We start from the raw sequence: 25,082 nt of genomic DNA on the forward strand, positions 1-25,082 counted from the left end.
GTTCGAAAAGAAGTCTGAAATCCTGGAGCATCCCTCCTAAGTGGGAAGGCTGAGACAGCTGGGACTATTTAGTGCAGAGAAGAAAAGAGTTTAGGGGATCTTAATCAAAATAAATCCTTGAAGGGAGGGTGGAAAGAGGATGGTGATACCCTGTGACAAGACAGGGAGCAATGAACACAAACTGAAATAGAAGGTTCTGTCTGAACATCAAGAAACAAACCTTACTGTGAGGGTGACCAAGCATGGGCACAGGTTGCCCAGGGAGGTTGTGGAGTCACCTTACTTGGATATATGAAAAAACCACCAGGACATGATTTGGGGCATGTCTCAATGTGGCTCTGCTTGTGCAGTGGGGTTGCACAAGGTGACTCCCAGATGTCTCTTCCAAAGTCAACCATTCTGTGACATTGTGATTCTGTGAAACACTTGGTAACTTCACTGGGGTTGAGATGGCACATTCTATCCTGGGACCCATGAAATTCAATTGAATTTCTTGTGCTGTAACAACTATTTGCAGACATTACTAAAGGACAACTTTTTACTGTGCCTTGGACATAAAAGAGAGAGAATAGATCTGCACTGAGTTCAATGAGAAGTTATCCTTGCAATTATTGCCTTTTGATTGAGGGTGCATAAAAAAGGCCAGTTGTGTTGAGACACAGGCCTAGAGGAAACTGACTTCAGCAATCTCAGAGGGAATAATCAGGCAGATCTCTGTCAATCTGTACACAAAAGATGAAAGGTTCCGTTGCAATATTACCTGTAGCCAAACTACCTGACTGCACTTTCAAACTCCCTTCCCAAACATAAAACTCAAATACAAATTTCCTCTTAATATTGCAGGTCACCCAAAACCTGCCAGATGCAAACATTCCATGAGCATTAATAATCATGTGGGCACATTTCTGATCTCTGCATGCCAGCAAAGAAAGTTCATACGGTCACTAAGAGGGGAAGGGCTTGAGTAAGCCTATAGAGAAACCAAGAGCTACAGCAGGCTTCAAAGTATTTCCTTTTTGTCCTGCTTGGTAAATGGAATACTGAATGTGAGTGACAATGAAGAGGGAAGAAAGAAGATAATAAATCCCATTTGCTATTTGAGGTTTTAAGTTGTTCTTTGAAAATGGAAACTGAAGTTGACTGAACTGGGTTATATATTATATTTAGGCATATGTAGAGCTTGAATGCAGAGATGTTATACATTCTACAGTATTTGCAACTCTGAAGTAGAGAATATGCAGCCTAGAAAACTGAGTAATGACCACACTAAATTTATAAATAATGGTCCAAGTCCTTCACTGAGATAATTTTATGTAACTCAAGTGAAAAACAATTTCAATCTACACCTGTTGGAAGTTTACCTCAATGTTTCATACCAAAAGAGAAAAAAGGAAATGAAAAGATTTACAGGTTAGAAACTGAACTGTGGATTATAAATAGAGAGTAAAATACTCTTTCTAAATAAATTTGTGATTCAAAAGATACCCACAAGAAACACTCAGAGTGTGTGTTTGGGACACCAAGCCTTCATCTTTTAAGTGTTCTAGGCCAAAGTCAGGAAGACAAATGATCATCCACAGAACAGAACAAATGCCAAACAACACCTGCTTCAAGTGAGGGGAAGAAACAAATCATGCTCAGGCCAATTTTTTAACACAAGAGAGGAAAAGCCTTTCATTTTCCCAGGAATCTCTTCAAAATGAAAATTGTAGCATCCAAAAAGCACCTCATCCCACATAACTGAAGCAAATAATTCAATCTTTTTAGTCTTTTCCAATTCTCTTTCTTCATCACTTAATCTGTCCAACTGAACCATTTCTATTTATACTGTTTTCTGTATTTCCAGATTTTAGAAAAGAGAGGCATGACTCAGGACTGCTTCTTTTCCCAAAACTTTTAGCTTCTCTCACAGTGTTGTGCAAGCTAAGAAATACTTACCTTAAGTGAAAACTTCTATGTCAAAGTCCTTCTATTCATCTCAAATCTGCAGCTAGGTCCTCAGTTCTTTAAAAATTGCAACAGAGGTTCAGATATTTTAGAGCCAGAAGGAACCTTTACTATTCTGCAGCCTGATCACTGCCATAAAATGGATCACAGAAATCTACTCTGAAATCCCTGCAGGAAAAATATTTCTGCTGGTTGACATAGAGTCTGTCTCACTAGAATCTATCTAGCCAAAGTCATCTCAGCTTAAATGAAAGATTTTGAATGCTGGACACATCATAGAAACTATATTCTGCTACATAGAACATTTTTCTTATGCAGTCACTGTTTTGCAAACATGTACACTGTGAATGTAAATATAAGTGAGGATCCAGCATTCCTGAGCCTTTAAGCAGGTAATTTTCATCTACATTCTCCTTAAAACACTTTTGTGCTCTTTAGGATCTTCTGACAAATCCTCAAATCTGTACAACATATTCCAGAAACATTTCTACAAGATGCCTGCTTTGCAAAATAAAACTTCAAGAACTACTGGACATATTCAGATTATTCCGAGAAAGAAAGAGCTGGTGTGTGTGTGTGTGTGTGCCTCGGCTTCGCGAACGAAGATTTGGGAAGGGCTGTCCATAATGGCTTTACAAACTACATCTCATTTCCTATTCCAAGTAAATTCAGTAGCAAAAGTTGCTATACAATTACAGTTACTGTAGAATAACTGGTCCTCAGAACTATTTCAAATTCCATTTTCTAATTTATCACGTTACTGATTTCACAATTTACTCTGGTGTCTGGTGAGATTTGGGCCCCAACAGAATGTGTCCTTGCTTACAAGAAAGCTTAATTAGTGCTAGCATCTCTACACATTTAACAGGAGGGATCATACTCCTCTTACATGGACATTATTTGGTTGGTAGAAGAGTGCCTAAAAATTGTGTTACATTTTTGCTGATCCTTCCTCTTAAGCATTTTTAGCAGACTTCGCAATATCCTACCTGATAAAATTTACTTTGGCCAATATTAATCAGTCAGCTGGATGTCCTAACATTTACTTTTCTCTTTTGTTGTTTGCAATGCTTCTTGGAACTGGGACAAATATCAGCCATGTGCTCATGTAAAGTCTGTGGTATGTACTATATAAACGAGGCCACAGTTCTCACTACCTAGCTACCACCTGAACAGTATTCTTAGATCTTTACTTCTGAAAGGGATCAGTTTTCCTCGGGTGCCATGAAGGCACTAATAGCTTTAATACTGCTTGTTCAGCTTCCAATTCACAAAGCTGTACCAGCAGCTCCCCCTGCTCCCTTGGGCTGTGATGACCCAGAATCTGAAGCAGCGGCTGAAGTTGCTGTGAATTATATTAACGGCCACAGTCATCATGGATACAAGTTTGCCTTAAACAGAATCGAGGATGTCCGTGTGGTACCGCAGGTAAGTGAGGAGCTTGCAGGCAGAGCGCTGCGTTAACCAGGGGACGCTCGGAAATGACCAGTACAGGGATTTGCCAAGGGCTGTATCCTCACGTGGGGAAATCAGCACGGCTTTGTTGATTTAAATGGGGCAAGGCCACCGGGTAGCAGTGGAGAATCCAGGTCACCAGAATGTATATCTCAAAGAGCAGAACAGAGAGGGAGAGAGAAATGTTCAGATGTTTTTGTGCAATGGGGTCGGTTTACAAATGCAGCACGTTTGCTAGGGCAGATCATTCCCAAGTGCTGATTCATGAGCCCAGTAGCTAATCTGGAGAAAAACTGAGGATAATCTTTGAGATGCAGGCAATTATTTACTGGATAAATTCATACCTGTCATAACTCAGTGCTATTAATGATTTTGTAGTGGGCATTAATTTTATCTAATGGAAATAACTGCGGCTTATTTTCACTAGGATCTATTGCCATCATTGTAGGCATCTAGAAACAATGGTCATGAGTACAATGTATGCACTGATTCAGAACATTTGCTTCTTCAAAATTTTGAAAATGGTCCCAAATATTAACATGAATGAAACTCCACAGCTGTTTTCTACTTGTTACGTGAGAGAAAATACCAAAGTCATTTAGAAAAGACGAAAACAGACATAAATGAGCTTAGAAGTGTGCCCAGTTACCCACACAGAAACACTGGTGACACTGCTTTGCTTATATTAATACTTTTACACTAAAGTAATTTCATTGGTTTAAACGGAATCACTTATGAATCAAATCACAGAATCAAACTCAGAGCTAGGGAACACAGGGAACCATGTCTTATGTCATAGTTGCAAAGGTTCAGAAAAAGCCATAAAAGATCCTGCAGCCCATAAAACAAAAGGAATATTGGAACTTAGCTGATGCAGTTCAGTGTAATCCCAATAGACCAAATGAGACAGGTCAATGTGCACCAGTGTTTATTTGGTATCCCGTTATAGAAACATGAAGTTTTTTCGTCAAAAAGACAGCTGTTAATTTTTTTAAACTAACCAACAAAATAAGTTAACTTAAGAGAACTGGCCCACTATACACAGGCTGGACTTTCAAAATTTATGGGCCTGTTCTGTATTAGATAGAAAAAAATAAGTGTGATTATCTTGACTTACTCCAGATATGGAGTCCTGTTTTTTTTATGAACTTAAATAGTAAGGACCTCTTCCGTAACTCCAGTGTATGCCTTGAGCTACCCATGACAGCCAGCAACAGAGACCTCAGCACAGCCCCAGGGAAGAAATGTGGTGATGTTTTGTGAAGTAATTACAACAATTCCTGGGTTTGGTTTTGTTTTTTCTTCCAGGGGCCGAATAATGACATCATGTTTATGGAACTTGATTTATTAGAGACCACGTGCCCTATTCTCAGCCCTACACCTGTTGCAAATTGCACAGTGAGGAGCTTCATGGAACATGTGAGTACCCAAACACTCATTCCTAGCTGGGTCCCGAAGGTGCATGTTCAGTATGTTGATGCCAGAGGCCAGACTATCACTAATCAGATTCCCAGGCAAATGTTTTGTCACTGGAACAGTTATAACCTCCTTGTAACCTCCTTGCTGATTTCGTTGCTTTCGTGTCATGAAGGATTTTGCTCCTGGATTTCTTTGATGTCCTGTTATGTGAAGAGGACAGATCACTATCAACATAACATCCCCTATACAGTCCATGAATGCCATGGGGTTCTGAGGGGCTCCAGATTCAGTTCCCCATTGTCAGCCCAGATGTCAGTGCCTCCTTGCAAACTGTAAACCATTGTGAATCTGTGCAAAAAATAACCTTCTCTTGCCTACATGGGGGGTGTTACCTAGTGAAACTCCACCAATTCTGGCCATCTAGTCCTAGCTGAGACTGCAGAAGAGCTATTCCCTTCAGATAGGGCTCTGCCTTCAAAGTAATGCTTAGGTGGAATTTACTGGCCTCAAATACTTTGTTCTTATGTGAGTGTGACACAGCTTTGAGAAGCTTTCCCTGACCACAGCAGCGGAAGTGTTGTCTGAGCACAGGCAGCTCTGATTTCCAAGCAAGTGACAATTTAAGCCTGCTGTTTCTAGAAAGGGGCCCAATTCACAGAGCTCACTAAATATGAATCATGATCCACCCCTGTATTCATCAGGGTTTGGATCCTATTTTCCATCTGGGGGGAGGTAACTCTAACTGTTCCCTTTTCCCAGTGACTCCAGCTTTGCCTTTGACATCTCCTCCCTGCTGGATCATGTAGCGTGTGAGCCAGCTCGCACAAGGCAGCACACTCTGCTGTTACCATGGCCACTGACCAGCAGAGATTAGTGAGAATGTTATCAAACAGCTCTGCAGAAGGTCTTAATTCATAACTATTCATATTCTTTGCTCTTTATGAGAAAGGAGCCTGTACTAAAGGCCCATAAACTGCCTACCCTGGCACTTCTGATACTTTTGAGACCCAAATTTAGATCTGAATTTTGTAGATCTGATCTGCCTTTTACAAAATCACAGACATAAGGACATGCCTAGCAGTGCCTTTGCAATCAGACCAATGTTGCCAGGAATGCTCGGCCAGGATCTGTTCTTTTGAATTCAGTTGCTCTTTTCAGAAAATCTGATTTATTTGAACGATGTAACCCTTTGATTTTTGTCTCTCTCTAGGCAGTTGAGGGTGATTGTGATGTCAAATTGCAGAAGCTGGATGGGACAATATCTGTACTTGCTAGCAAATGTCACTCACATGCAGGTAAAGGCTTTGCTCTGTAGGTTTAAATCCAGAGGCTGGAGTATAAATCCAGAGGCTGGTTATAAATATGGCACAAAAATGGCACAAAGGATGACAGTTAATGGTTTTTTTTAAATGCAGATGTTTTGAACATAATTTCCCCCTCTTTTCTGATTTCATTCAGCTACAAACCCACTGTCTTTGCTTCTCTTTACTATAACAATTAAGATACTGTAAGACTAACTGTGCAGTGGGTCCTGGAGTTGACCTAGAGATTGCTTGTCCTGAGTCTTTTCACTCAGAAGTTTAACCTTAAGAATATGATTCCTTGTTGGTCTGAGTTTATTTGAGCTTGTTGATCATTGGAACCCCTCTGGCAGGTGCAGCTTATTTACTAAACCCAGCATTTTCAATACTGCCATGGGAAAGCAGAACGTCTATTCTGCATGCTCAGTATGAGATCTCTTTGCTCTGTCTGAAATATCTTGTGTACTACTTTCGAAACTGGTGACTGAAAGAAATAACACACTCATACAAACACAACTCCAATATACTAAACTTTTTCCACCATTCCTAGTGTGAGCTGAAGCACCTTTTCATTGGTGTCATAGGCAGCTTTCCAGAAAGAGAATTTACTAAAAACATCCAAAATGTGCTATTGAAGTCCATATCACTTTTCCTTGCAGAAAGATTTGAACAGTCAAGTCGTGTGACACACTGCCATCTACAGCCTGCACTGCAAAAATTCCTGCCACTGTAATTTGGGACAGACCATGAAACAGTGTTTCATGTGACTGAATAGGTCTATAATGCCTTTCAAAACAATTTACAATCTGATCAAAACATAATCTGTTGGGTTCCTCCTGCAGACTCAAGTGAAGACATTCACCGAATCTGCCCTGACTGTCCACTGCTGGCAAGTTTGAACAACACTGAGGTGTTAGAAACAGTGTCAGCTGCACTCAATGACTTCAACAGCAAAACCACTGGTCCTTACCTCAGACTCCTTGAGATCGGAAGAGGGAGAATACAGGTAATTGCTAGAACTATGTCTGGCCTGCCATGTAAACAGAATATTTCATCTGTAGCAACTATGCACTGATAACTAGTTAGGTTTGCAAACAGATTCAGTTTGCTTGCTCTAATTTTCCTACTGATTTGCTTTTAATTTTCCAAGTATTTTGTGTCATTTTAGCCACAGGATTCCCTTTTGCTCCAGCGGGAGATGAAGACACAGTATTTGCCTTTTATCTTTCCTTGGCAGCTCTGCAGTTTCACAGTGCAAAGCCAGTTAAACAATTTTCCTGTTTTATCAGTATCACCCTGCGCATATTGTTGCTGTTGAGTTTGCTGTCGGTGCCACGAACTGCTCTGCAGAAGAAGCGAAAGTCGATGTGGGGGCTTGTCAGCTGCTGCCTGAGGATCAGTCTGTGAGTATGCCAGCACATCAGGCCCCCTCTCCACAGCTCAGAGGCAGAAAAGCAGCATCACGCTGGGATGAGCTTGCACTTCAGCAGGAATAGACCCCTGTGGGGATCAAAGTGCTAGAGATGCATACCATCATGATATGCTTTTCAATATATCAATCCTAAAGCTGTATCCCAACTTTCTCTTTTCTGAGGTACCTGGACTGAATCCTGATGGATTTGGATATATTTGAAAAAGGCTTGAGGACCAAAGTGTCCTTAAGACAGAATGATTTTAATCAACAGAATATATATTTTTGTTTCCTCTTCTTCACATGAGCACCTGAGAAAATTAGGCTGTTCATACTGAACAGCACACAAACACATAAAAAAAAAAGGCAGACTGTTTGCCCTGCCTACAGTTCCAGTGCTGTCAATGGGCTTTGTTCAGATATATAGACTCTTGAGAAATCTAGTGTATATTTATAATGTTAAAATTCTTGTGTTTCTGATGTAATTGAGTCCTAGGCAGTTTTAGTGGGTGGGAGATTTTTATCTAGATTATTACATACTCTTTCCCTCCCTCATATCCAGAGGGCAGTTAAATGCCTCCCTGACATCTGATCCTGTCAGATCTCGGAAGCTAAGCAGGGTCAGACTCGGATTAGTATTTGGATGGGAGACCTCCTGGGAAATGCCAGGCAGGCTGGAAGGGCACACCCACGTGGGGACAGCCCTTCCCAAATCTTCGTTCGCAAAGCTGAGCCACACACACACACACACACATATCCAGAGATACAAAGGAGCATACTCTAGAAGAATACAGGAGTTTCACTTATTTGCTGCTTATTTATGCATTTAAAGAGCTTGACTTTTGAGCCCAATAGGCTAAAAAGCAAGCACTTTACTACTCAGATAAGATGTGGGAACATGGAGCCATTTCTAAATGCACTGAAATTAAAAATTTCAATGCAGGCCCTGTCTATTTTCTAACTATTTTCTCTTGACTATGTTCTGCTTTGCCAGAATTTTGGTTTCTGCACAGGAACAATGGTAAAACTTCCCAAACAGGACCTTAATGTGGACTGCCAGTTGTACGGACATCAGGTACCAACTCCAGATACTTTCTTGCTTTCCAGAGTATTCCAGCCTACTAGTACTGTTACTACCCATCACCCTCAGTTTACTTCTTTCACTGGAGACTGCATTAGCTATCTATGATAATTTGAGTTTAACTTTGTATCCTAAAAACCAAGGTAAGGTAACTCCTGACTGTCCTGTGGATTTCTGTGCTGAGAATAATGTTCCCTCTGCCATCCATGTTTGACAGTTTGTCCTTCTGACCATCTGGGAGATTCACATGTCTAGTAGGGTAAAGGGAACCAAACTCCGCTCAGCTAGAGGGATGGGGCAGATAAATGTGAAACAGAAATGAGTATTGTGGTAGATGAAATCAACTGGGGGCTCTTAGTAGTCCTCAGACATGACTGAATTCAGGGACACTGACCTGCACTGCTATGGCAAGGGGAAGGAAACATTTGCACTTGGCCTGACTGCTCTGCAGGTATTTTAGCCTACATTTGGTCTGAGAACGACTAGGTGGTGGTTGAATGCTTCCTACAAACCAGAGCTCTGGGTAACTCAATAGTAATTAGCTATCTAGGAGGTAAATGAAAGAAAGAATGAGACAGCTGGTCTTGAAGTTTCTCCAGCTGTGCAGGTGGCCCTGAAAGTTCATATAGCACAGAATTTGGTGCTAATGATCCACTGGTTATAAAAAATGTGTTCATGGGCTTCTGTGTATATGTTCAAATGCAAATCAGACCTCTGTGGTGATCAGGAACATTTGTACCTGGGTTGGAAGCCTACAGCTAGTTAGGAACAGGTTACTTAGTAAGATATCAATGACCTGTATGTCATAAACCCCAAGTCACTGAAAAGAAACACAAACTGCTTTTCTTTTCCAGCCTGGAGTCACCTATGCTCACCCAGGTCAAGATACATCAGCAGGACTGCCACCCAGTGCTGTAGGCTTCACAAACCATAATCTCGGGTTTTCCCACCATAACCCTCTTGCATCTGAATCCAGCTCTTCAGAAATTCTTCGTTCCAAGCTATCAGCAAAACCTGTAGCAAAGAGAGCAGTTGCAGAGGCTGCTCAGCATGACAAAGTAGCTCGCCCAGTTGGCTTTGTGCCTCCTCCTCCTCCATGCCCTGGGAAGATTCGCCATTTTGATATCTAGGCTGTGCTACAGACATGAAATACAGCTTATTGAAGGATTGCTGAGCAGCAGCAACATCAACACACAGACTACAACAATAGGTGAGAACACTTGACTCAGCCCAAGTGAGCTTTACCCTCCAGAAAGCAGAGCCTGGCCAGGATCTTGCAAAGAACTGCTCCAAAATATAGGTGATTTCAATATATAGCAGTAGTTTTCTCTACATACAGGGATTCTCTAGTTAAAATACAGAAAATATTATTCAATGAAACTGTTGGAAGAACTATACAACAGTTGTAGCTTTGTGATAGAAACACTACCCCAAAAGGTTAGTGCTTCACAATAAAATGTTCAATGCTTTGGTACCTTCTATCTGTATATATTTTCATTTAGTTGTGAAGTGTCTCCTTCACAGCATTATGAGTCATATTCTGGGCTTGATTTCAAAAACAGTAAGCTCCTGCACTTCTCATCAGCTTCACTGGGATGTGTGGGTGCTGAGCACTGTGGAAAATCAGGTCAGTCCTTTCTTTTGATCACACACCAATAGCACTAAAGAAGTGGCAGGGAGAAAATGTACTTTTCCCTTCCACCTGTAATGTTTCCTAGCATGTACCTACTTTTAATACCCACCAGAAGTACCTCAAAACTTTTGGACATGGTATAAGAGCATCCATGTCTGTGAAAAAACAGAGAATCAGGACACATTCATTGCTGGCAGGCTGAAAGCATCAATCCTTGCAGCCAATTACATGTGCATTGTCTGTCTTCCAGCAGACAGGCAGGTGCAGTATGATCATGGGGTCCTGTATGGGCTGTGTGCATATGAGGAAATACCAATTCAAGGAAATAAAAAGTATTCTAAAGATACACATCTCATATAACAGGACCCAGACAGTGATGGCAATTTACCGTTGTCCTAGCAGTAAAATCTTCCCTGAATTTCTGGCAAATGTTTGAGGCAAAATCTATTCTAGGTAGAGAATTAATAAGAGGCTGGGGCCAGAAGGATCTTTACTGCCAACCAGACTAGAATTCTGCAGGCCCTGGGGAGCAGTCTCAAAGACAGTCATGAATCTTTAACCAGGAACAGCACTTGCTACAAGATAATTATCATGCAGGCAGCAAAAATCGCAGAACACATGTCATTTCTGAACTGTTTCAAATAACCTCTCCTGTTCTCCTAGTTACTCCTTTCCAGTATTAGTAAGCAACACAACTAACATTAGCTCTTGGTGATAGTGCAACAGGTCATGACACAGAAAGGTTCTGCTCTGCTGTGTCACTGGGGAAAGGAAAAGCCACAGGCACTCGCACCAGCACTACAGCTGGGTGTGTGGAGAGGGAAGAAAAAGGGATATCAGCCCAGACTCTATAAACCATAGTCTAATGTGATGACAGCAAGCTGAGGACAAGCTCTGCCCATGAAGGCAGCAGAGCAAACGCTGAGTTTTGCAGGAAGCATGTGGCAGGCAATTGCACCAGTCATTGCCAGTCAATGGCTTAGGGATTTTTTGCTTCTCTATAAAGCAGTGACTCCAGTATATTCTGCCATTCCCTCAACAAGTGCTAGTACTAAGCTGTAGAAATTTTTTAATCTAGGTAAGATAGGTTGTCCTCCCATCTCACTGCATGAGATATAGTACAGGATTTAATGAAACAGCAACTATTATGATCTGCATTACTGTAACACCAGATGCATGAGACCTTTCAAAACTAGGCATCACCTTAGCTAAATCATAAAAATTGTCATGTATATAATGAAGTAAGCACTAAGTTATAGAGAAGGCAGTGTTTTCCAGGCTTGGAAAATTATCTGACAGGAAAAACAGTATGTTTCTAAAAGGGAACCCTTCCCATGGGGATCTCTGAACTCCAGAAATGCTGCATTTTCTTGTTTGCCACTGACACAAAGCAAAGAAATGTAGCAGAAACATCTGTGGCCTCCATACTTCACAGATGTTCTCCTACACCTGGTGTAACTACTCCATTGTTTCCTAAAACAGGAAGGAAAAAGAAGTTGAATTTCTCTGTGTGTTCCAGTTGGTAGCTACACTTCATCTTCTTTCTCCTTAACACTTGCTCTCATAAGGACACACTGTGCCCTCTTACAGATCTGTTTTCCATGACTGCTTTGAAGCAACCACTTTGTTTTCCCCCAGTATGGCCCCATATTCATGCACCTGGGCCTTAGCAACAGATTCACATTTAATCATAGATTCTCTAGGCAATGAGAACTATGAAATGGTGATACATAAAATACAAATGCCTCCTCCCTTGAAATGCAGCATGAACAGTTTTGCCAGGTCTGCACTGCCAGCTGACAATGTTTTTCAGCTTTTTCAAACCCTGTTTCGCAAAAGCCTATGTACTTCATGTGCTGCTTTGGCTTGACATGCTCAGATTTCCCAGCTGTGTCCATGTTTTGAGGTCAGCTACTTCAACAGAGAAATTTTTTCCTTTCCAGTCAGAGGAAGAATACAAAGAACAGAGTCAGGGATATAACAATTCCCTATTATAAGAAGCATCGACACAGCCAGTGCTAACTGGCACCCATCTCCATAGAAATGCCACGCACTGTAAGGATAAAGAAAATGAGTCATTATCCTTTAGCCGCAGGGGAAGCATCCCCAGGCACAAGGAACAATGTGAGCAAGTCTGCATTGCTGCTTCTGCTGTTCCTGTACTATGGCTACAGCAGCGTTTCTCAATATTCACCCCTTGTATCCCTTCCCTCCACGACACAGTTCAGACATTATCCCTCATCCTGAGTTTGCAAAGCAACTGGCAACATAGGAGGGGGCTCCTTCTGGCTGCCATGGGCCCCTTCTGTCCTGCTATCTGTGCTTTGCACCTTTGCCACCAAACAAAGCCTTCTAAGTAGAGTTCCAGTCCCAGTGCTTTTGTAGGTCTTCTGATATATGTAATCCTTCCCAGGTTTCTATGGACATTCTCTGGAACAGGTTCTGCTGTCTGCCAGGGGGCATGATTTGAACACTGTGGGACTAGTAAAAAAAAAGTGATGCTATACACATTTTTACCACCCCAAACTTTACAGTAGGATTAGAGACAGTTATGCCCTTTACTTGCACTTTTCTTTCCTCACTCAACACAACCAACAAACTTAAAGGTAGCAGATGGCTGTGATCACAGAGTCATATGACAGAAAATGAGGGCCAGGGAAATGGTAACCCAGCTTCTGGTATCCTTCAACGTGAAATACTGCAGAATTGCCCCTTAGTAGAAAACCAGTGGCATTCACTGGGATCCTCCCTGAGTAATGGTTGTTGTCACTTCTCCAGATCTGCAAGACAGCAGCAACTTGTAAAGTTATTCTCTCTAGTGTCCAGCATGGAGTTCCTGACAGGATACTCACAAGGTGCACTGGTGTCATTCCAAACCACAGTTTCCCCAGACAGACTTTTTCATGACCCTTGAGGGGTCCGAATACCTCTAAGGGGTACCATTCAACTGTAGGCATCCAGCTGAGTAGAAATGTTCAAAGAATAAATCCAAGCTTTATATCACACAAATTGACTGCATAAAATAGAGTCAATATATTTGTTTACAACTGACATTTAACAAACACAAGGTGCAGAATCAGTCAACATTGGGAGGCTTATCCATTTCCCATTCAAATTACTGAGACCTTTGTCATTGTTTTATTTGGGAGAAGAACTGGATCACTGACAGAACAGAGGTGGAGCCAGACCTGTCCTGCATACAGACTTATTTAAGCAAATCTGTTTTCTTAAGGAAGCAGCTTTGTGTGTGTGTATCCTTGCTCCTCAACACAAGGTCAAAGTTGCACAATCTGCTCACTGAAGTCTGAGTTGGAGATGAAAAGCCAGAAGGAGAAAGTGCTGTCTTGGTCTCAGATAGAGCAAAACCTTGTAATCATTGACTTAGTGTTTGCTGTTGCAGCTGTAGGTTTAAAGGTGATGGTCACTGTGTAATCAAAAGGGGGCACGAGTTCACAAAAAGACACAGCTCCACCACAGAAGTCTGTGATTTCCCTCAGGTCTCAGCCCCTCCATCCTCACTCACCATTCTGATCTGCTGCACATTCTCTAAGCAGAATGGTTTGGCTCGTTGCGATGCTCTTTGGCATGCAGGCGCTTTGCTCCTGCACTGCCGCCCCTCCTGCCGGCGGCGCAGCGGCCGCGCTGCTCTCCCCGCGCTGCGATGACCCCGCGGTAGAGGAGGCTGCAGACCTGGCTCTTCGCCAGATCAATGCTGACCGAGAAGAGGGCTACATACTCAGTCTCTACCGAATTTCCAGTGTCCGAGAACAACCCCAGGTAAGCTACCCTCTTGTTCTGTATCTGTTTCTCCCATGAAGAGCCCCGTGTCTATCCCTATTCCTTAGAAATATCTATTAGAACTATTTCAAAAGGCAAATGTAAAGTTTCATTCACAGGACTCCAGAGGCCATGTCAACTTTATGCACATATGACTAGAAACAGTTTCATCACCACTGTGGGCAATTAGCGAGCAAATCTCAGTCACAACTCTCTGCAGCCTGCCCCTGGAACACCTCCAGGCATCAGTTCAAATTTGATATGAAACACCACTACTCCAACTTAATTTGATTTTACACCTTCCTCCCACTGCCTTGAGCAGTTGGAGTGCAAAGGCTGTTAAGTCATAGTGTGTTTTGCACAAAAGATGTAAGCACTAACAGGTGTAAACACATCCCGCCTGGGACCAGGGAATTCCTTTACAGACCTCTAAAAGATGACTCATTCTCCAGAAGAAACCTGAAACTAGTTCAAGTGCAAAAAATACACTGCAAATACTATGGAATATCACTCACATTTCCTCAAGTACCTTATTTCTTTTTGCATGCTCAATTCATCACTAGTTTGTGTTAAAATATCTGAATCTACTGGCTCTTAACTAGGGACAGCCTGAAAGGAGTTCACAAGGCCCACAGCAGATAAAGCACTGTGGAAGCAGTGCTGCTAACATTCCCTGCAGTGCCTACCCACTTCCCATAAGCTCACCAGAAAGGCTGAGTTCTGAACTCTTAATGAAAATCAGTCTCGTTGCCAGATGTTGAAAGGTCTGTACTGGCAAGGATATGACACTCCTTCCCGCTGCTCCCACAAGGACATGGTTTCTGCAGACACTGTGTGGCCTCCAGCAACCTGAGACCTCACAGCTAAAGATGCCCACTCTGCTGTGCTTTGCACTGTGTTCTCCATATTGCTTTGCTCAGGTGACAGATTTGCCCAGTAAGCAACTGGATTGCATCTCTTCGGAATATTTCCACACGTGCTGCCTCTGAGCTGGCCCAGAACCCACATCACCAGTCATGGGGTTTGGGTACTCAGACCCCTCTCCTGGGGCCTGCCAATAATAATTAGAGCCCCTGCCATGACCACCCCAGGGTGCAGCATGGTGGATGCAGATGTGTTGTTAACCCTTCATCTTCCTGCTTCTTCCTTCACTTATGCCAAGCATTTCTCAGCACAGGGGAATTTTGATCCTTTCTTGTGATTTAGTCTATCACTTAATTCCCTAGAGACTTAACTTACTGTTTTAGAGCAAGCACACTTTGTTCATTTGAAGGCTTAATTTACTTTTATTCTTCCTTTTTTTTCCCATCTAATATGCTTATTCTGTAAATAAGGTGTTTCAAGGCATTGCAATAACAAACCAAACAATCTCAGCACTTTGTCCCATTTTTGCTGCTGCTGTGACTGAGTGCATAAGGAGCAGCCACCCATGTCAGGGGGTTCATGGACAGTAACGGCCTTATGCCACCTCCTACTTCTCTCAAAAAATTAAAGAAATCCTTGGGATTTTCACCAGTTAGTGGTCCTTCCTCACACTTCTTAACTAGTACCGAGGATAAAAACATTTCCAAAGTTACTTCAAATTCAAATCTGCCCTTAAGCAACCTGTGGTTCAGTTTTGCTCTAATTGAAACTAATGAGCCATCTGCTATTAACTTATATGCAAGTAGGACAGAGCTTGCTTTCATACAAGATACTAATGATTAACTCCACTGACAGGCGCTTAACCAAAATTACAAAACATGCCAAAATATTTCATTTCTTTCCCTTGCACTAGGTCACCCTGCTGCCACATCTCCTCTGGCTCCCAAGGCTGCCCAGCACACACTGCAGCCTGGCACCAGCACTGCTGAGGAAGGGATCTTTTTGGCAATGCAGAAAAGATATAGAAGATTTTATTAAATACTAAGCAGATATCAAAAGTCCTTTGCATAATGGTCTTCTAATGAAAATTAAAATAAGGATGATTAAACCTTCAGTGATGTGCTGAGCTCTAAATAAGCCCCAAATTATCCTTTCCCCAGTGGAGTGTCATACATACAGAAGCAGGTAGACCAAAAGATGTGTAGATTTTTTAATAACCTCATCTGCTTATATAGAGCTGATATTATAAAGAGAGCTACAGGCAATAAGAAATAGTTTGGTCTGCCCTGATTGCACTTTGTGTTTCCAAGATCACCAAGCTTTACAATAAGTATTCGTGATTCAGGAAACTCATCCAACACCAAACACATATGATGATAACATTTCTTTAATGAGGTATGTGTGTCCTTTTGCCTCCACATACCTTAACAATCATCTTTAAAGCTCAAGCCACCAGTTCCAACTGTTGGACTCCTTAAAGATACGTATTTTTCTTGGCTTCATGCAGGATAGTCTTAGCGATGTTTTTTTTTCTCCTAGAGGATATATTTAAAGTTACAAGCTTATACCAAATGCTGCATTACTCAAAAACACATTTTCAGCAAACAGGAATTACTCTTTGACAGGTCTTACTTTCTGTTTACTGATTTAAGCTACATTAGCTATTCTGTTAAGGAGACATATCATCATGGTATTTAGATACCTTGTATGTAAACAGAGAATTATGATTAGTTCCTTCACAGAAAGGGTCTGTGCAGCCAGGTGTGGGGATACTGCCATGCCACTGTGCACAGCGCTGCTGAACCTCAGCATCACTCTCTGTCAAAACAGCTTTTGATCTTTTCACAGCCTTCAAAATGACACAATTAAACCTCAGGATTAATGTAGGCAAACCCTGAGAGCTCAGTGCAAGACATTACCAGATTACTTCATAGAACATGTAGAGGAAAAAAAAGAGGATATGAAAATTCAAAAAAATCATAGAAAACATGAGAAGTTGAATATAAAGCTAATGAAAAAATTTAATCATTCTTTATATTTATTTTCTATGTTTTGCTCTCCTATATTTAAAGGCTTAGTATTACTAGTATACCTGGTAGAGTGCACCTAAAATCACCATCCCATAGATTTCTACAGTGTGTGATCAGAATAGTTTGTATTCCTCAATCTCCTTAGAACTTCAGAAGAGAAGTTAGCAGTTTCCTAAGCAGTATAAAAACAAAAAAGCCATCAGTACTCCAGCATTTAGATGCCCTATTGTCTTGCCTTTAGTCCCTGTTAAACAGAAACCAAAACTAAAGCCAATATCCTGCAGATACTGGCCCAGACTTCTACAAGACTCTTGCCCCCTTGAATTTTTCTCCATAAACCAGTGAAATCAGCCAGGGATGAATGAATATTGTTCTCATTCAGTTTTGGTTTTTCTTCCCTTTCAGCAAAGACACCATCTCAGTCTAAACACGCAGCTAACACTCACTTCTAAGTTCTTTAGGATGTGTAAATGACAGCTGCCCTCTTTTCCAGCTTTCCACTGGAGATATAAATAAAACATGATCCTACTAAGCTGTATCCCTGATAAATATGCTGGGAAGGTGCTTACTCATATCTACAGTGGAAGCAGAACAAGGAGCTGCACCATGTAACATTTCATCCTTTTGCACCACATGATGTCATCACTGGATATAAAGCTGTACTTTTAGTCCTTCCTTCCTCTTGCATGGAAAGATGTTTACCCAAAAGTTGAGCCTGAGCTGCTTTGTGCACCCTGTGCTGCAGTGAACTGAAAAAAGGTTTCTAAACTTTAGTACAGGCTCAGAACTCAAGCGCAGGACTGAAGCTTTAAGTGAGTCAGAGGCATCCATGTGGATAGGCAAAGTCTCTCAGAGCACTCTCTGAGAGCTGGGAGAGTATTGAAGCTGTTGGCATAACACAGTCCATCACCTCTTTACAGCAAGTGCAGAGCATCCATACTTGAAAATGACACTGCTTTAAGAGCAAGTATTTTTCTTTCTAATGCCTAGTGGAAATGTTCAGGGTTAGCAGTTTTTTATTAGTTGTGGTATTTATCATCTCATTCTTATTGCAGGCAAAATAACCCACCTTTCAAATCTGATAAGAAAATGCAGTTGACAATGAAAACATCACCATGTTTAGTCCTTATTCTTGTGTCCTGGTTGGTACCAGAATCAGAAGGATAAAACTGACTCTAAATGGCTGTTCTTCAATTAAAGTTGGTAGATGCATGACCAAACCTGTCCTAACAGGGCCTCAATCTCACCCAAATCGCCACTTTTGTCCCACAGGATGTTCAGTTTCTAGGATATCTATGCACTCAATTTCTGTGCTTTCTGTTTCTCCATCTCTCCCTTTTATGTGCCCCTGCTTTGCTTGATACAAAACTGGGATGTGACTTTTTTGTTTCTTGTTTTCAGGAGATCACTGGTTCTGTCTTCTATCTCATCTTGGATGTAGTAGATACTGAATGCCATGTACTCAGCAAAAAGTTGTGGAAGAACTGTAAAAACAGACCTTCTCATTCAACTGTAAGAATTTTATTTTTCTATTTAATCTCAGATGTGGTACGTTACTCAGGTACAACTGATGACAGCAAAATCCCTACACACGTATTTTTAGTGGGCAACAGAGCTTAGAAGAAAGCAAACCCTGTTTTTTAAGGTCCACAGTTTTACTCTGTACCTTTAATCAGTTTATGAACTGGTAAGATTTATTTTTAAAAATTAAAATTAAAAGAAAGTTTTCAACCAGAGCTAATAAGCAGACTGAACTAAATAGCCATGCTAGGACACTATTTAGAATAATGGTTTACTTTTTATAGCAACTCTGTAAGAGTTGATTTTAAAGACAGCCTGTCAAGAAGGGAATAAAAGAAACTCACTTTTATATAACATGTGATTTTTGGTTTAGTTTAATGCCACTTTTATTCTGACATCTTTGCAAAAATTGCACTGAAAAAGGAAAAAAAGGAAAGCTCAGCAAGATAAGCTGCAAAGACAGAAAGTGGTCTAAGACCGTTGCTACAGGTGACCAAAATGATCCTGAACAACTGAAAAAAAATTATCAAATGAAGAATGACAAGAAAGAAGTTTCATGTGAAAAAAAACCCAAGTTATGATTAAATTATCCCAGACTGCTTCTAAGGTCAATCAGTTTTAACTTTTAAATGAAAAACTGGGGGGGAGGGGGGAGGGAAGGGGGGAGAATTCTGCTCACTTCTCATTACAGCATTTTCAGCAAAAAAATGTGGTCGATATGGCTTCAGTGAAGCCAAGAAATGTTTGTCCAGGGCCCTTGATCACACATGGAGCAATATTTAAGAAGCTCTCAGAGAATATACTTTCAACTCTTAAATGTAAAGGCACAATGGACATTAATAGGTCAGTATCTTTTTGTGCCATAAAATTAGACGTTTTAAGGGTAACGCTATTGTGCCACAAAACTGATTTTGGGTCCTTCCACTTTCTTATGGTTATATGGAAAAGGGGGAAGGTGGAAGACAGGTGACTGGATCTGGACACCTTGGGCTGATCTCCAGCTTTAAGCTCTTTGGGTTCAGCTCCCGGGGCGGGGCCTGGCCAGGAAAAGCACTCTGGGACACTTGGGCACTTCCCAGCTGCCAGAAGAGGGGCCTGTGTATGTAGGGAAGAATTTCTTACAGAGAATGGAAATGTGAGCAATCCTGACTGTTTGCATTCTCTGAAGCTGGTGGAGAGATAAACTGAAGCAGGACACCTGCAATTTGCGATAGGAAAGTACAGTGTTAAAATAAACAACTTCTGAAGGGGGGTTTGACAAACATTGCACTCGTGGGCTATGGAGTATAACCAATAAAAAATGTTGCTTCATGGTGTGACAATTAAAATAGCCAATTAGCACGTAGCTTTGACCCTATATAAGCCGCTTGCAGTGTATTAATAAATGGCATTCTACCTAAACCACAATGGTTGGTCGTGTGATGTCCTTTGGTCCTCCACAATTATTTACTTTATGTGTAGGCCACCCTGCAGACAAGCACTGCACCTGAACAGCTCAGAATTACACCAGGGAATGATCTGTCCTTTAATTTCTAAAGGAGATGCTTAGAAATGGGCTTTATTGCCATTTGAATATTAACAAAAAAAGAATTTCATGATTGCAAGAAGAAAATGAACCACTCACTGTCTAGGTGCTACATGATCAGAGCAAAGGGTGCAATATTAACTGTTTTTAAATGTTTATATTGTTTTAGGTTTATGGTCAATGCAAAGCAATTATCTACATTAATCAGGCAAGAAATATTGCTCATCTGACTAGTTATGAATGCACTTTACAACCAGGTATGTCTTTAACATACATTTTATAAAAGGACTGGAAAAACACTCTGCCAAATAGCATTACTTTAAATTTTAATTGTAATTATAACCCCGCACTATCTCCATTAACTTCAGCTGCCCTGATTTTCTCAAGTCAGTGATCATAAAGCCAGTGGGGTCCTGCAGCAAAAAGCAGTTCAATAATAACTATTTTAACCTCTGGGACACCCAGCAGAGCCTTTATATGGGCTTTTATGCTCTAAACCATACAACATATTTATGGGTTTATGAAAGGCAAGTAAAACCAGCAAGCCCAATGCCAGTGGGTTGAACTTATTCCTTCAGTGTCTCTGCCTCCACTGCAACATTTTTATGGGTCTGCAAATACATAAAGATTCAAAATTGTTGAGGGACTCAAACTACATATTCTTAGTCCAGGGGATTGGGTAGGGCTGGGGGCGTAGATGCATTTACAGTGACCTACACTATCAACATGCTTTTATGGTTCTGCCTTCTCTAATGACATCTTTTTGTATGAATAAAAAGTTCCACCCAGATATATTGGGTCAATATGTCCTGACTGCCCAGTTGATGGTGATCCAACTAGGCCTGAATATTTGGACACTGCACTTCAAAGTCTTGCCAAGTTCAATGAAGAGAGTGAACAAACTCATTATTTCTCTGTCCTCAATGTCACAAGAGCTTCAATGCAGGTAAGCCCAGGCCCATCTGACTTGTTTTAGCACTCACAAAGTATGTATCCTCCTCTTCTATGATTTGTTATGTCTCACAGAGAGTTTTGATTTTGTATCTGTATAATACAGACAATTCTCCTGATCTTCTTGATCCAAGGATTTTATTCCGTTTATTGCAGAAAAAAAGGCTTTATGCAAAACTCAACACACAGAATTTGTTTCCAAAGTTCAGGAAAGCTTCATTGTGAGCCCTTCTTCCACCACCATAAATTAAACTCCCTAAGAGAAATTATTCAAGGAAGCACAGTCATCCCTTCCAAGCACATTCACTGAATGAGTTTAAACATGGTTTAAAACTAATTTTAGACTAACAGACTAATGATCTCATGGCTAAGTCCTGTTGGTTTACCACAGTATTATCTGGTCTCTCTAAAATTCATTACGTATAGATAACAAAGTGGGTTTTCTTCTTTGTCTCAAACTGTCAGATATTAAATATATTTGTTAATTGCTTCCATTTTCCAACCCTGATTTCAGAAATAGTAAATTGATCCTGTTCGTTAAAACAACCAGAAATTATCAACAAGGCACTGAAGAGAGTATGTGGATATGTAGTACTATATGGATGCTAAACTTACAAAAACAACCAAACTCATTTCAACTGTAGCTAATCCATGAGTTACTAAGATTGTGCATATATAAGAAGTCAAAAATGACCAGGCAATAAAGCAGCACTGGCAAAATAAATATTCTCCTGTCACACAACTAACAGTAATGCCTCACTTATAACTTGCTCCTTCCAGACTTAGCAGGAGTTCCACATCTATTTCAAGGTCAGTAGAATTCTTCATTCTTCCTGACACATGCACAAGGTCTAATCGCCACTGGTCTCTCATTTACAGTGGGTGATTGGTCCTGCATATTTTGTAGAGTTTTTAATTCAAGAGACATCCTGCTCCAAAAATGACACAGTTGCTGACATTTCCATGTGTGAGCCACTTCCATCAGAAGTAGCTGTAAGTACCTTTCCTTGTATAAACACCTGTTTTTCAGATCCTATGATTCCTCAGTGAATACTTAGTATATATCTCCTTGGCTCTTTGCAGAGAAGAACCAAAACCTACAGGCATCTTATTATAGATTTTTGCTCTATACTGCCTTGCAGCTTACAGATGGCTTTAGAATAGAGCAAACATTTCAGTAAAAGTTCTGAATTCTTACCAAGAAATCCATGAACAAAGAAAAGCAAAAATACCACCCAGAGAAAGGTGAGGCACCCATCACCTTACAAAACTGAATGACTCTTAAGGATTTTTTCCAAGGAAACAGACAATAAATCACAAACAATTTATAAGGAGTACATTTATACTGCAATTAGGTCAGCTACGGAAAGCATTTAGGAACTAAGGGAAAAATTGTAAGATAATCTGGAAGACTAAATGGGCATGTTGTCAAGAGATAACATTTCAACCTCCATCTTAACTGAGATCCAAGCCATGTACAGCCCAGCACAAACACAAGTACTAGAAACAACATTTTTTTCATGGTTTCTTTCACTAGTATGGTGTGAAATTGGTTTTGTGTGGAAAATTATATTATGTTCCATACACAACTTGCCTGCATAGGGATATTCTGCTGCAGCAGAACTTAAGCAAGCTGTTGTAGTTTGGCCTTAAATGGCCAGCTTATTTTTATTGTGTTACCTAACCCTCCTTTGCAAACACAAAGCCCTTTCCAAAACGCTGCCTGCCTTTGAAAGTGTGCCAATTCCAAAATAAAAGTTTGCCCAAGCTGTTTATCCCTACAAATACACTTAGAAGCTATAGCTATTCAGCCTTTCATAATCACTTACTTTACAAGATAGGAGCTTAGTATCAATGCTACAATGTGAAAAAATGCTTCTATTTTCTTCTTCCAGCAAATCGGATTCTGCAAAGGCTCTGTAGTAAACAGTCACAAGGAAAAGTTTGTCACAATATCCTGTGAAATCTACAGCCGGCAGGTATTTCTTAATGTAATCTTAATATTGCAAGAGTAATACTCCTTTACAAAACATGTACTGAACTTGAGAAAGCCCAGCCATTTTAAAGCCTGCTTATTCACAAAGAGATGTGCTTTAAGAAAGTTAAAAGTCCAGATCAGGAAGGAATCTTGTGATAATGAACTGCTGTTAGTGGATAAAAAGGCAATAGAGTAAGTATAGAGACAATCATACAGACTGTGTTCAGAATGCTCCACAAAGAAATTGTAAATCACAAAGGGAATGCAAGGGGCAATAAATGTAGTTACCCAAGTTTCATGCACCCATCTTCCCTGGCACAAGAAGTAGTAACATGTGTCTATCCTTTGAGCTTCTATTCTGCAGCTGGTCTTGGCAGACTGGAATTGCAGCAGATCTTTAGTGTGAAGGGTGATTGTATCTGAAAGAATTTGGAATAGCTTCAACATAGATAATGCTTATTCCTTGTTATTTAGGATTCTACCACTGAAGAGGAGAAACAGGAAGCTAACCAGACACCTGGAGAATCCAGCCAGAATCAACAAGCTTCTCCTTCAGAAGCCAATTCTTTCTCCCCACACCTAGAAAAAACAGTGGGCTGGGTCAGAATTCTACCCCCTTCAAATGAGGACATCAGTTTCCACAGCCTACGAGAAAGTCAAAATGAACACAAGGATGGAAAGCCAGTTCCACCTAAGGCTGTAGGATCTACACCCAGTGTTGATGGAAAAATGACTCAAGTAAACAAACCAGACTTGACCAAACCAGTCACTGAACCAGTTATTCTCCCTTTTCCTGAAGAACCTTCTCTATCAGACTCATGCCCAGGAGAGGCAAAGCAGATGGATGCCATCCTTCATCCTTTGATAACTAGGAAGCCTACCACAGTCTAGCCAGCATCCAACCATCTCGATGATCTGCAACAAAATAACAGCCATGATGGCAACCAAGTCTTTCAATTTGTGTAACATTGTCAAGTAAATAAATTGCTATCACAGTCTTGATCTTCAGAGTTCTCAGTTTTAAGAAAGCATAAGAATAGATTAGAAGAAGGAATTTAGCTGGTGACAACCAGGCTGGCAGGGCAGGGACCTGTCCTGTGGTGCCTGAGTGAGGTGAGCTGGGCATACCCAGGGATCGAATTCAGGTTATGGACAGAAGGCAAATCACTATATAAATTCAGGTGATGAGACAGGTCTGAATTTAAGTCAGGAACATGAGATAGCAAGGCATGATCAGGGGCTGCTCTGATTACCGTAGCCGGAGTCAGGCACAGCCCACCAACCTCCAGGCAAGTCCACAGTAGCAGGACAGGTCTGAGGAAGACCAGCAGCAGGTCTGGACCAACAGGGTCCATGGCCAGGCACAGGCACAGCAGCAATACCATGGGAGCTGGAGCTCAGGGATGGGCCCAAATGCTGCAGCCTCAGCTCCAAGCAGCTTCTGAGGGAAGTAGGGTGGGGTCAGCCCTGGCCGTGGCCTCCTGCAGCACCTGTCCCCAGGGTCCCCAGGGGAACAGCCTGTGCTGAGCCCCAGCAGCCAACCCTGCCAGAGCTGGGATGCTCTCAGGGCCCTTAGAGAGTCACACCAGTGTGGTGGAGATAAACAGGATTTCAACTCTGGTCAGCATCAAAAGCTAGTGAGGTTTTGTTATGCTGTGGGTTAACTTCTTAGCTATAATGTGATGAGCTTAGCCTGTTTTTTTATTTCCTGTGGAAGATCTCAGGAAAGATTACTTTACTCCTAATGCTTTATGCCCTCACTTAAAGCACAAGGAGAAGGCTACTCACATGGGAAAGCTCTGCACATAATTCTGGCTGTTGGAGAATCAAGCCCAGGCTACTCAGATTCTTATGCTTTACTGACCCTGTTGTGCAGCAAAAAAGATGATTTACAAAATCAGCCTAATTCTTACTCGAGATAGGTCATATTAACAGCTTCATAATAAAAACCACAAGGACACTCCACAGCCTGTAGCTAGGAAAAATCAATTTCACTAAAGTCAGACATAATAACTGTACTGACAACAACAAATATAAATAAATGAGAAGACAAGGAGAAGCAAAAGAATGAACAAAGGAAAGAAATGTCATTTGTGGCCACGAGTACACTGATATTGGCAATAATTATGGGGCTTGTATGAGATCATAGAGCCTTTCTCTAGTTGCCACCAGATATGTAAAACCATTTT

General features: G+C 41.1%; 2 protein-coding genes across 2 annotated transcripts; both read left to right on the plus strand.

Annotated features, from left to right (window-relative positions):
* Positions 1-3,086: 3,086 nt before the first annotated feature.
* AHSG (alpha 2-HS glycoprotein) lies at positions 3,087-10,093 on the plus strand. Its single transcript, XM_071566677.1, has 7 exons — positions 3,087-3,375; positions 4,711-4,821; positions 6,032-6,116; positions 6,965-7,128; positions 7,412-7,525; positions 8,528-8,608; positions 9,469-10,093. Exons 1-7 carry the CDS (start codon positions 3,172-3,174, stop codon positions 9,742-9,744), a joined length of 1,035 nt encoding a protein of 344 aa, XP_071422778.1. The 5' UTR covers positions 3,087-3,171; the 3' UTR covers positions 9,745-10,093.
* A 3,588-nt stretch (positions 10,094-13,681) lies between these two features.
* FETUB (fetuin B) lies at positions 13,682-23,895 on the plus strand. Its single transcript, XM_071566318.1, has 7 exons — positions 13,682-14,024; positions 18,320-18,430; positions 20,134-20,221; positions 20,744-20,910; positions 21,795-21,908; positions 22,811-22,894; positions 23,368-23,895. The coding sequence occupies exons 1-7, from the start codon at positions 13,803-13,805 to the stop codon at positions 23,782-23,784; spliced, it is 1,203 nt and encodes a 400-aa protein (XP_071422419.1). The 5' UTR covers positions 13,682-13,802; the 3' UTR covers positions 23,785-23,895.
* Positions 23,896-25,082: the final 1,187 nt, after the last annotated feature.

The sequence above is a fragment of the Pithys albifrons genome, chromosome 11 (assembly GCF_047495875.1).
Source record: "Pithys albifrons albifrons isolate INPA30051 chromosome 11, PitAlb_v1, whole genome shotgun sequence".
Lineage (NCBI taxonomy): Eukaryota > Metazoa > Chordata > Aves > Passeriformes > Thamnophilidae > Pithys > Pithys albifrons.

Coding starts and splice junctions, on each gene's coding strand:
- FETUB (XM_071566318.1), top strand. CDS start 13,803: ATGGTTTGGCTCGTTGCGATGCTCTTTGGCATGCAGGCGCTTTGCTCC. Junction 14,025..18,319: donor GTGTCCGAGAACAACCCCAG/GTAAGCTACCCT, acceptor TCTTGTTTTCAG/GAGATCACTGGTTCTGTCTT. Junction 18,431..20,133: donor ACAGACCTTCTCATTCAACT/GTAAGAATTTTA, acceptor ATATTGTTTTAG/GTTTATGGTCAATGCAAAGC.
- AHSG (XM_071566677.1), top strand. CDS start 3,172: ATGAAGGCACTAATAGCTTTAATACTGCTTGTTCAGCTTCCAATTCAC. Junction 6,117..6,964: donor CAAATGTCACTCACATGCAG/GTAAAGGCTTTG, acceptor TTCCTCCTGCAG/ACTCAAGTGAAGACATTCAC. Junction 7,526..8,527: donor TGCTGCCTGAGGATCAGTCT/GTGAGTATGCCA, acceptor CTGCTTTGCCAG/AATTTTGGTTTCTGCACAGG.